The sequence below is a fragment of the Drosophila ficusphila genome, unplaced genomic scaffold (genome assembly GCF_018152265.1).
Source record: "Drosophila ficusphila isolate 14025-0441.05 unplaced genomic scaffold, ASM1815226v1 contig_414, whole genome shotgun sequence".
In the NCBI taxonomy this organism is placed as follows: Eukaryota; Metazoa; Arthropoda; class Insecta; order Diptera; family Drosophilidae; genus Drosophila; species Drosophila ficusphila.
In genome coordinates, this window is record NW_025064328.1 from 23,266,705 (window position 1) to 23,279,807 (window position 13,103).

Sequence of the window (13,103 nt, forward strand, 5' to 3'; positions counted from 1 at the left end):
AACCACCTAAGAGAGAGCGTCCAAAGCATTAGGAAATCCACGAGCGGTAACCTTGTACTCCGTCTCAGCAGGTCCTCTGCCAAAACAGCCACCGAGGTACAGATGGCAGTAGTGCAAGCACTAGGCACTACCGCTGTCGTCAAAACACTGTCAGACCAAACTCTTATCGAGATCCTGGACCTAGATGAGCTGACCACAAAAGAAGAGGTGGCTGAGGCTGTTAAGGCCAAACTAAAAGACCACTCCCTTAGCGAGGATACTGTCCGATCCCTACGCAAGGTTAATGGTGGGCGTCAGATCGCCGTCCTTAAGCTCCCTAGCCCAATTGCAGCCAAATTAGTAGGATCCAAAATCCGCGCCGACTTCAACGGAGCGTGCTATAGGTGTGGAATGGCCGGCCACTTGGCCAACACTTGTACCAACGCGCCAAACTGCCGCCTATGCGAGCATATGGGGCTGAAGAACATGCCCAGCCTACCTGGAAGCGCTCAAAAAGCTGAAAAGTTGAGATTAATCCAGATCAACCTCAACCACTGTAGAGCGGCCAAAGCCATCCTCGAAAAAGCAAAAAAGAGAACCGGATAGATGTTGCCATCCTTAGCGAACCCCACAGGGTTGAACTTGTGGGTGACTGGGTCGATGCCACATCAAGGAAAGCTGCAAGAGGCCGCACCCTGCTGGAGGCCTTCGCGTCTCTTGACATCACACTCCTGAACTCAGGCACGCAGCCAACTTACTGCAAAGCCGGCATGGAGTCCTTCATTGACCTCACTTTCGTAAGCTCCTCCCTATACGGTGCTACGCAATGGATGGTTAGTGACATGTACACGGGAAGCGACCACCAAGCTATCATCTGCAGCATTGGTGTGCCCCCGAGCCAAGAAACGTGCAGCCATCACCAATTGCCTACCGAAGCGAGACCCTCGACCTACAGGTCTTTAGAGAAACGCTGGGGTCAGGGCTGACCCGATTGAATGAGGAGGGCATACCCGATGATGCCCAATCTCTGGCGGACGCAACCATGGCCAGTGTCAAGGCAGCCTGCAATAACAGCATGGTCACTCGACGACTGAACGGCACCCATCACTCCCCTGTGTGCTGGTGGAATGAAGGCCTAACCGAAATCCGGAGTTTCTGCATACATGCCCGTAGGCTCTGCCAGCGCGCCAGAGGCACTCCAAATTTTCCTGAACTACAGGAAAGATTCAAAGCAGCGAGAAAGACACTCAAGAATGCCATTCGGGACAGCAACAGGAGTGTTTTCTCAGGTTGTGCGACGATGCTGACAGTGACCTATGGGGCGCCGCATATAAAAATGTGGTGAAGCGACTAAATTCTGGAGGTAGTCGTGTCCCCACTGATGCATCCTCCCTAGCCACCATAGTAGACACGCTGTTTCCACAAAAAGCCTTGCCTACTCTTCAGAGTCTACCACCAGATACCAATCCTGAGCGCTGCCTTATTCCTGTATCGCCTGAGGAAGTGGTTCTGGCAGACAGAAAAAATCAAGCCAAACAAGGCTCCTGGTCCTGACGCTATTCCAAATAGGGCAATCAAATTGGCTCTCAACTTACACCCTGAGAAGTTCGCTTATTATTTTACAAGATGCTTTGAGGAAGGCACTTTTCCGAGACAATGGAAGACGCAGAAGTTGGTACTGATCCCAAAGCCAGGAAAGCCCCCATCAGACCACTCATCGTACAGACCGATCTGCCATTTGGATACAGCAGGCAAGATCCTTGAAGGCCTAATAGCCAGCCGTCTGGAAACGGCCATTGAAAGGGGCGGCGGCCTCGCCCAGACGCAATTTGGATTCCGCAAGTCCCGGTCGACCCTAGACGCTATTGGCATGGTAAGGAGGTGAGAAAGAGTACTGCCTCATTGTTACTCTTGACATCAAGAATGCCTTCAACTCGGCTGACTGGAGCAGCATCCTGCGGGCGCTTTCAGCGTTCAACGTGCCGAATCACCTCCTAAACCTCATAAGAGATTACTTCCGTGACAGAAGGCTAGAGGTAGCAACTGATAGTGGTACCACTCAGTACTCTGTTAGCGCTGGAGTCCCCCAGGGCTCAGTCCTCGGCCCTCCACTATGGAATGTACTGTATGAGGGTGTCTTACGATTGCCAGCTCCCCCTCGGACGCGTCTCATTGGCTTCGCTGATGACGTGGCCCTTGTGACAGTAGAGAAGAACATCCACGAGGCAGAGGAGTCAAGCAACTCATGCATCCGATCCATTATACGTTGGCTGAACGCGGTTGGCCTGGAGCTGGCGGCCCACAAAACCGAGGCTGTGCTTGTTAGCAGCCGCAAAACTGTTGAGACGGCTCGGATCAGGGTTGGCGACCATATTATCAACTCCAAGCGATCTATTCGGTACCTAGGGGTGATGATCGACACCCGTCTGTGCTTTAGAGAGCATCTGGGCTTTGTCAATAGGAAAGCGGCGGTGGCTGGGCAAGCACTCTCTAGAATAATGCTCAACTCCAGAGGCCCCAAGCAACAGAGACGGCAGCTATTGATGAACGTGGTAAGGGCAATCATCCTGTATGCTGCTCCAATCTGGCATACAGCCCTATCTACGCCAAGTTACTACAGCGGGATAGCCAGCACCTACCGCCTCTGTGCGCTCCGGGTTTGCTCTGTCTTTAGGACGATGTTGGTGCCAATCGACCTCCTCGCTAGAGAAGCTTTCTCCCTACGCTCATCCGGCCCTGTAACCGGGGCCGTACGCACAAACCTTCGTGCGCTGAGCATTTCATCTTGGCAAACTCGGTGGAATGCCTCGACGAAGGGCAGGTGGACCCACCGCCTGATCCCAGATCTGGCATGCTGAATGGACAGGAAGCACGGCCAGGTTAATTTCGACCTGTCGCAGATCTTCAGCGGGCATGGGTGCTTCCGCGGCTACCTTAAAAGGTTTGGGCACGAAACCGTCAGCCACTGCACGCTGTGTGGAGCAGGCATCGAAGAGGACGCCGAACATGCCTTCTTCGTTTGCAACAGATTTGCAGTGGCAAGGCATGAAGTCGGCGTACAAGTTGGTGGAGCCCTCTCTCCGGACACCCTGATCGCAACCATGCTGTCGAGCGAGTCAAACTGGGCGCTGATAACGGCCTTTGCAGGCCAAATAACAAAGGAATTGCGTAGACTTGAGCGCATAAGAAGAGATGCCTAACTTTGGGTTTTGCCCCTGCGAAGCAATACCTCGCGGTCGTACCGCATGGGCTCATCCCAAAGTTAATATTAGCATAATTACACTGCAGTTTATTCTAGAACATTAGTGAAATTAAAAAAAACCCATACACACACACACTCACTGTTCAGATTCACGATCTGGCCCCACGGTGCCCAATACCTGCGGCGGACAAAGGGAGCTATCGCTGCTGTTGGCGGTGTCTCTCTTAGTCTGATTCTGCACTGCATCGCGACGCGAACGGAGCTGCGTTATTTTTACCCTTCATTTTGATCGCTTTGTTATATAACTAAAACCCACTCGAAACCCAAGTAAATATTAAATTTATACTCCGTCTCGCCAATGACCACCTTTACCGTCGTCGCCAGTGCCCCACTATTTTATTTTTTTTTTTTTTTTTTTTTTATTTGCACGTAGTCCTACGGCCTACTACCCGCCCAACCGACCGAGGGGAGACCGCCGTGTATCGTACGGCACGATTCGCGATAATTTTGACGCGATTTTAAAAGAAAAAAAATGAAAAACCGAAAGACAAGGAAAGAAAAGTTACATTTTATTTTAATTTTAAATTTAACGATCTAATTTCGTGCCAGAAATGTTAGTATTAATCGTTTTAGGAGCTCCAGACAGTCAGAAGACGATACATAGAATACAGCCTATAATAGTCCGAACAAAGTACCCTGAAAGGCTCATGCACGTCATAATTAGATCTACAAAGATTTAAAACTAAAGGAGCATAATTTCTAATAAATCTACTTGCAACCGAGAAATTTAGTCTTCTTAACAAGTAAGCACTGTCAATTTCACCACGTGTAAATATAGTACCAAGCATCGTTCTACGATTAGTAAGGGAGGGCAAGTTAAGAAGGAGCAATCTATTAGGATAGGAGGGTAGGAATAGCTTTGCATTCCAGTTTAGGCGGCGTAAGGCAAAGCTTTTTTGAACTGATTCTATACGATCAGCGTGAACTCCGTATTGGGGACTCCATACGGGTGCCCCATACTCAAGGATTGGTCGGACCAACGAAATAAATAAACTCTTGGTAACGTAAGGATCCTCAAATTCCTTCGACCATCGTTTAATAAATCCAAGCATTCCCCTAGCTTTATTAACCATGTTCGAAATATGAAAAGTTCGACGCCAAGATCGTCAACAAGCGTTGTTCTTTCCAAGGCATTACCACTTAGCGAATAGGTGACATTATGCGGATTGACCCGACAAAACGTCATCAGCTTGCTTTTAGAGCTGTTTAATTTCAGTAAATTGTCGTGACACCAGTTTTGAAAATTGTTTAGGTCTGCTTGAAGGTGTGAGTGACGGGAGTAATCATTATACTGCAGACACAGTTTTACATCGTCGCAATGATCGATGGAAGATCATTGATAAACAAGGTAAAGAGTAATGGTCCCAGATGGCTTCCTTGTGGTACACCAGAGGTAACTCTGAGGATACTACTTAAGGAATTTTTGAAAAGGACTCTTTGCGTTCGGCCACTGAGATAATTAAAGATCCAACTTAAAAGATCTGCTGGAAACCCTATCATGTCAAGTTTACGAATCAATAGGAAGTGATTTACAGAGTCAAATGCTTTACTGAAGTCTGTGTAAATGACATCAGTTTGAAAATTATTTTTAAAGCCATCTATCACGAAGGATGTGAGCTCTAAAAGATTTGTCGTAGTAGACCTGCGCTTCATAAATCCGTGTTGACATGGAGATATTGCTGATCCACAAAGGTGCTGCAAGTGAGGAGTTATTACTCGCTCAAAAAGCTTTGGAATTGCTGACAATTTAGAAATACCTCTATAATTACTAGCATCCGACTTGTTTCCCTTTTTATGAAGGGGAATAACAAATTACTCCTTCCAGACAAGGGGAAACTGACAGGTTTGTAGGGATAGGGTAAACAGCTTGAGAAGGGGCTTACACAATGCATTAGTACAGTGTTTAAGAACACACCCAGGTCCCGTCAGGACCTGGGGAGTAAACTGGTGTAACACGTTGAAGATCCACAAGAAAGGAGCTTTCGTTTAAAGAGGGACGGAATATTTACTTCGACTTAGGTATGGTGTATAAATATTGCTCACTTGAATGCAGGGGCGTAGCTACCGCCGTATATGCCGTATCAATTATACGGGGCCCCCGGGCCACGGGGGCCCCCAAAGTGTGTAAAAGTGAATATTTAAAATTTGATTTTTATTTGTAAAATGGGTAAATAATGTGATAAATAAATATTTATTCTCACAATATTTTTTATACCCTTGCAGAGCAAAAGGGTATGTTCGATGACATCAACAGTCAATGCTAATCTTCACTTAATTAGTATTATGTTTATAAATCACTTTGTTTAATTTGCTTATATTTTGAATTCTTGCCAACTTGATATATTTAATTACCCCACACTGTAATCATATGCTTATGTTTTGAATTCGCCTTACGCTCTTTTATACACGAAGCTTACACATGTACATACATACATATCTCCCTTTTTGTATTCTCGAAATCGAACATTAAAATCAGTGCATATTAGAGATCGAAACAAGTCGAACGTTTTATTCCTTTCTAATAACTCTGCATTCGGCAGAGTCCGCACATTTTGGCGACCGTGACAGGACTCTGCATTCGGCAAGTCCCACCATAATTCACTGAAAATTATTCCCTCTGCATTCGGCGGAGAAATAGATTCCAGCAACGCCAATACTTGGTGTATTTTGGCAGCAGCGGCAGCTCATCGGATTAGTGGCAGTGCGTTTGGCATCATCGTTGGATCTCCGGAAGCATCGTTGGATCACCGGAATCATCGCCACTGGATCGTCGTGGATACCTGCATACAGGGTATGCGCATCATAACCGTCGCAAGTACAGATTTGGAGACCAAAGAACAGCGGCACAAAGAGGACGAAAAACCGTAAGCTAGACTCGCAAATGCAACCGCGGTTTTGTCATTCCACTTTGAACCAAAGGGCATTGCCCATATATACACATACATACTTGTGCAGCTGGTTTGCAAATAAATAAGCCAAAAATTGAGTTATTTTCTCAATCATCGGAGTGTTTTGTTTTCTCCCTCTGAACCAAAGGGCATTGCCAACATACTTGGATAAGGTATTGCTTCACTCAATAATTGCTCTACACTTAGTTTTCGCTAAATAACTCTTTACAAAAATGACTGATTCTCAACTCGTGTCTTTAAGACAACAAAGGAATACAATTCAGCGAAATATAGTTAATCTCAAAGCTCGAATCGAACGGCAGAACGACCTTGCTGCTCTTGAATGCCAGTCACAAATTTTGGAATCGTATTTTAAACAAATTCTTCAAATTCAATCACAGATCGAACGGCTGGATGCGGCTGACGACGGCCGGCAAGAATTAGAGGACGTATTCATAGAAACCAAGGCAATTATCATCACTCGGATTGGGGCGTCAAAGAAGGACCGGCCAGAGGATGCAAGTTTCTTTAATTCATCGGCAAATTGCGGATCTGGGCACCATAATCGTTTGCCTTCGTTGAAGCTGCCTAAGTTCGACGGGAAGTATGGTGATTACATGAAGTTTATTACTGCATTTACTAGCATGGTACATGATGACGCTTCTATATCAGCTGTTGACAAATTTAACTACTTGCTTAGCTGTTTGTCTGGCCCCGCGCTGAGTGTTGTGGCCCCCTTTCAAGTGTCCGAAATCAATTATCCAAAGGCGTTAAAGCAGTTAAAGGAGCGCTACGATAAAAAGGTTTTGATTTTCATAGAGCACATATCTAGCTTATTCGACATTCAAATTATGAAGAGATCTGATCCCGCAGCTCTTCGCTGTACTTGGATACCGTCTCCGCGCTGCGTGAATCGTTGTTGTCGTTAGGAACAGAAGCAGATGTAATGAACGCAATATTAATTCATCTTGTTTTATCTAAAATTGATGCAGATTCGAAATTGTCGTACGATCGGTGTCAAGAATACGAGGTGTTGCCTACTTGGGAGGATTGTTATCGCAGTTTAAGCCGTCATTGTCAATTTTTGGAGAGCAACGTTAAACGAACATCTGATGAGAAGCCAAAGGAAAGGCCCACGCAGAATAGAAGAGCCTTTGTTGCGGCACAGGGTGGTTGTAAAAAATGTTCTGCTTCTGATCACTCTCTCACTCAGTGCCCTTCATTTGGTTTACTAGACTGGCAGGATAAATTGAATTTCGTTAAGCAATCCGCTCTGTGCATAAATTTTTTGCGCACCGGCCATTTGGCGAGCAGATGTCCAAATAGATCTCGATGCCGCGTTTGTCAAGGCTTACATCATACTATTCTGCATAGATCTGCTCATCCAGAGCAACCAACACAAATTGTTTCCAACACATCTCAGCAGCAGCGGGAGCCCACACATGCTGTTTCCATGCTTTCGCGTCATTCGAGGCGCGCTTTAATTCCTACAGCAATAGTATTGATTAGGGATAAGTTCGGAATATTTCAGCCAGCCAGAGCTTTGCTTGACTCAGGCTCTGAAATAAATTTCATCTCTGAAGAGTTGGCCAAGCTCCTTCAGCTCAGATTCGAGAGACAGAATATGACATTTCTGGCATAGGCGATGTCAGAACGCAGATGAGATTCTCGGTCTCTACAACTATTCGATCACGATTGTCTGTAAATGAATGGCATTTACAATTCGCTGTAGCCAAGACAATGTCGCTTAATCAGCCAGAGCGATTCGTTGATACTTCACAATGGAATATACCCTCAGAGATTGACCTTGCAGATCCAGGCTTCTACATGCCTCACCGAATTGACCTACTCATCAGCACACAAGAGTTTTTTGATTTGCTTTCAAATGGCAAAATTTCTTTGGGTCCAGGCCTTCCTTGCCTGGTCAATACTGCACTTGGTTGGATCGTTGGCGGAAAGGTTTCTGATATTCCGCAATCTCAAGTCGTAACATGCAACATGGCAAGTTCTACGGAGCTGCAAGGTGCATTAGAAAGGTTTTGGCTAATCGAGGAATTTGATTCGCACGATCAAGGTTTCATCGTAGAAGAGCAGGAATGCGAACGGCATTTTGCGGCAAACACAAGGTTTCTCACATCTGGTGGGGTCCAAGTTTGCTTGCCATTTAAGGAGAATCCTCACATGTTAGGTAAATCTTTTGAAATTGCCAAATCCCGGTTTTTGCAAAATGAGCGTATGTTGAGCCGCAACCCGTTGTTAAAGGAGCTGTACGTTCAATTCATGAGGGAATACATAGATTTGAATCACATGCAGTTGGCATCTAATTTCGACTCTCAGAAGACACATTATGTAATCCCGCATCATGGAGTCCTTAGATCTGAAAGCACAACTACCAAGCTGCGTGTTGTGTTTGATGCATCGTGCAAAACAACGTCGAACCTGTCTCTGAATGAGTTGTTGATGATTGGCCCAAGCATCCAGCAGAATCTTATCCTGACACTTCTTGCCTTTCGCTTACATCGTCATGCACTCGTAGCTGATATCTGCAAGATGTATCGCCAGTTTGAAGTATCACCAGACGATCGCATGTATCAACTTGTTCTCTGGAGAGAATCCTCAGCTGCGCCTTTAGAATTGTTTCAGCTCAACACTGTCACGTACGGCATGTCCTGTGCACCATTTCTAGCAATCAGGAGCTTGAAATATATTGCGGATAACTTCTCCAATCAGTTTCCCATCGGAGCATCCGTACTTCAAGAAGATATGTACGTCGATGACCTCCTTACTGGAGCAGACAGTGTCGAAGAGCTTCATCTCAAGGCTACAGAGGTCACCAGCATACTTTCTAAGGCTGGATTAGAGCTTGCAAAGTGGAACACAAGCAAAATAGAAGGCAACGGAGCAGAGTTTCAATTCAAGGTTGATACCAAAGATGTAACGAAGACTTTAGGCATGTCGTGGCAACCAAAACTAGATGTGTTTTGTTTCAGGTATACTCTACCTACAATCTCTGTCGTCACCAAGCGGAGCATCGTTTCACTTGTCGCTCACCTGTACGATTTGCTAGGGCTCGTATCACCAGTCGTTATTCGGTGCAAAATTTTGGTCCAAGAGTTGTGGATGCATCGTCTAAACTGGGATGATCCACTTCCCCCTGAGCTTCAATCTCAGTGGCAGCGAATAGAACAAGATTTGCACAATCTTCAAACCATCGAAGTTCCAAGATTCATTAACTCGTCACCAAAAAATCTATCGGAAATACACGGTTTTTCAGATGCATCGCAGCGAGCTTATGGCTGTTGCCTATATCTACGAACATACATAAACGGAGAGTTCAAATCAACGCTAATCATCGCCAAGTCTAAGGTGGCCCCAATAAAAGCAGTTTCATTGCCGCGGCTAGAATTGTGCGCCGCATATTTATTGTGTCAAACATGGGCCAAGATTAAGCATAAATTCGAAACATATATTGATAATATTTTCTTTTGGACAGATTCAAGAATCGTTCTACAGTGGCTTACCATGCACTCGTCCAGGCTAAACTGTTTCGTCGCCAACCGGATTTCTGAGATGCAATCAACCACGTCGAACATCACTTGGAGCCACGTTCCGGGCAAGGACAATCCCGCGGACATAGTGTCAAGAGGCTGCGCAGCGTCCGAGCTTATGGAAACTATATGGTTTCGTGGACCAGGCTTCTTACGTCAAGACTCATCTGTATGGCCTCAACCAGTACCAAATTCTCAGGACACCAATGAAGAGTTGGAGCTGCGAAAAGCAACAGTCCTCACATGTACCGAAAGCGGCAGCAAGGAAAATGTATTCGATGAAGTTATCAACAAATTCTCATCCTATCGGCGCATTTTGCGAGTCATGGCTTTTGTGTTGCGCGTCTTCAATAGAATGAAGGTCAACAGGAAGGTGAACGTAGTCGATGTAATTCATACACCAGCAACTGAATTGCAATACGCGTTCAAGCACATCGTAGCACAAATTCAGCAGAAGGCCTTTTTCAACGAAATCCAGCAGCTGAAGGGAAACAAGATTTTGAAGCCCGAATTTCAAAAGCTAAATCCGTTCCTAGCAGCGACGGACGGATCAAACGGTTCGATAACACTATTACGTGTAGGAGGCCGCTTAGCCAAGGCGCCCATTTCACTCGATGCCAAATTTCCTGTTCTTCTACCAAAAAATCATTCCTTCACATTGAAATTCGTTGAATATCTCCACCAGCAGCACATGCACGCAGGACCAAAGGCTCTCATTGGAATCCTGCGACTTCAGGCTTGGATTGTAAACGCCCGAGAAATCGTTCGAAAGATTGTACGACGCTGCACTCACTGTTACCATTACAAGCCTCGTTTAATGGAACAAATGATGGGATCACTTCCAGTTGATCGGTTTCATTCACAACGACCTTTTTTGTCACTGGAGTCGACCTATGTGGACCATTTTCCACATCATACCGCATTCGAAGCAAGGTGCCATATAAAACATACATGGCGGTGTTTATATGCTTTTCTTCAAAAGCAATCCACATAGAACTCATTTCCGATCTATCCACTAATAATTTCATTCTCTGTTTAAAGCGCTTCGTCAGTCGCAGAGGCATCCCACTACGGATTTATTGTGACAATGCAACTAATTTCGTCGGTGCACGATCGCAGCTCGAGGACTTTAAGCAGCAGCTGTTCGACGAAGCCAACACATCGAAGTTGCAGAAGTTCAGCAGCATCGTGGGATTCGAGTTCAAGTTCATCCCTCCGCGTGCTCCCCACTTTGGCGGCTTGTGGGAGGCCGCAGTGAAGTCCATGAAGAGCCTTATGATGAAGAACTTGGGCAACACTGGACTAACGTACGAGGAGCTTCAAACGATTGCAATCGAGTCGGAGGCAATCCTAAATTCAAGACCAATGGCACCCCTTTCCGAAGACCCAAACGATGGAGAGGCGCTTAGCCCAGCGCACTTGCTGATTGGGTCGTCTTTGATGTCCGTACCGGAGCCTTCAATTGACGATAGCAGACCATCTTATCTTACGCGGTGGCAGCGCGTAACGTTCTTGAAGCAGCAGTTCTGGGAGCTATGGAGGCGTGATTATTTACACACGCTTCAGGAGCGCTTCAAATGGCTCAAACCCCACGCCAACATTCAGATTGGCCAAATGGTGATTGTTCACGAGGATAATACACCTCCCCAGGAATGGATTCTTGGTCGCATCACCAACACGCATGTCGGAGCTGATGGACGAGTACGAGTGGCCGAGATCAAAGTGAAAAACGGAAACATTCGAAGACCCATCTGTAAGATAGCGCCCCTGCCTGAGCAAATTGGTGCTTGAATACTCCTTGGATCATTCAACGGGCGGAGAATGTTCGATGACATCAACAGTCAATGCTAATCTTCACTTAATGAGTATTATGTTTGTAAATCACTTTGTTTAATTTGCTTATATTTTGAATTCTTGCCAACTTGATATATTTAATTACCCCACACTGTAATCATATGCTTATGTTTTGAATTCGCCTTACGCTCTTTTATACACGAAGCTTACACATGTACATACATACATATCTCCCTTTTTGTATTCTCGAAATCGAACATTAAAATCAGTGCATTCGGCAGAGTCCGCACAGGGTATTATAATTTCAGTCAGAAGTTTGCAACGCAGTGAAGGAGACACCTCAGACCCCATAAAGTATATATATTCTTGATCAGCATCACGAGTAGAATCAGAATACGTCTGTCCTCCTGTCGGTTTCTCTTCAAACTATTCTCTCAGTTTTAAAGCTATCTTGCTGAAACTTTCCCAAAATGTGTGTAGTTATTGTACGCAGTATGTAAGTCGGAACGAGCCGGATCGACCGACTATATCGGATAGCTCCCATACGAGAGAATGAAATAAAAAATTCTCAGACCGTTGTTTTTGATCAGATCGACCGTATTTCTTCAAGATGGTGTTTTCTAACTGTTATTGAATTTCGGATTAAATTTGATCAAAATGGGATAACTCTATCATATAGCTGCCATAGGAGCGATCGAAAAATATATATAGAATTAATGGAAATAAATTGGTAACATCGTTGTTTTTTATCCCACGAGCATGATTTTTTGAATATCAAGTTTTTAAAAACTCTTACATTGAGAAAAAAGTTTCATAAAAATCGGACAACTATATCTTATAGCTGCCATAGGAAAGATCAAAAAATCTATATTGAAACAACGAAAATAAAATTATAACATCGTTGTTTTTCATCAGACAAGTATGATTTTTGGAATATAGAGTTTTCTAACGACTCTTAAATACCGAATTAAATTTCATCAAAATCGAACGAGTATATCATATAGCCGTCATGTGAACAAAAGTCCAAAATATAGAAAATGAATAGAAAAATCGTCTTAGCTTCGATGTTGTTTAGCCGTTATGTATTTTTTTTCGACATATTTGATGACTGCAAGGGTATAAAAGCTTCGGTTTGCCGAAGCTAGCTTCCTTTCTTGTTTTCTTTTGTGAAAAATCTTTACCTCCATATAAGGGCCTCCAAAAAATTTTTTATACGGGGCCCCGACAAGGCACCCTACGCCACTGCTTGAATGAGACACTGTGGAGTAAGTTGTTTGAAAGTATTGGGCAAACAGATCGGCTATTTCCTGGTCAGTGTTAGCCTGCCTCCTTTTAAACGAAAGCGAAGGCGGAAAGGAACATGATCTGCGCTTAGTGTTGACAAAATTATACAACTGTTTGGGATCCCGTAAAAACTGGGACCTGCAACGGACTAAATAATTTTTGTAACACTGAGCGTTAAGCACGGTAAAGTTTGACCGACCTCTTATGTATTTTCCAAAAACAGACTGACAACCTGAAACCTTATATTTTTATAAAGTCAGGACTTTAAATTCCTCAGGTGTGACAACTCCTTGTTAAACCAAGGTGGTTTATTGATGTTGATGGGATATATAGCGGAACACACGAGCT

The 13,103-nt window shown here is 44.8% G+C and overlaps 1 protein-coding gene across 1 annotated transcript; it reads left to right on the forward strand.

The window, feature by feature from the left end:
• Window positions 1-7,869: 7,869 nt before the first annotated feature.
• On the forward strand, window positions 7,870-9,272 carry LOC122320074. The gene is made up of 2 exons (XM_043208150.1): window positions 7,870-9,063; window positions 9,120-9,272. Exons 1-2 carry the CDS (start codon window positions 7,870-7,872, stop codon window positions 9,270-9,272), a joined length of 1,347 nt encoding a protein of 448 aa, XP_043064085.1.
• The last annotated feature ends 3,831 nt before the right edge of the window (window positions 9,273-13,103 follow it).

Excerpts from the sequence above, each read along its gene's own strand:
- LOC122320074 (XM_043208150.1), top strand. The coding sequence starts at position 7,870 with ATGTCGCTTAATCAGCCAGAGCGATTCGTTGATACTTCACAATGGAAT. Across the intron at positions 9,064-9,119 it reads TCAAGGTTGATACCAAAGAT|GTATACTCTACCTACAATCT; the intron begins GTAACGAAGACT and ends GTTTTGTTTCAG.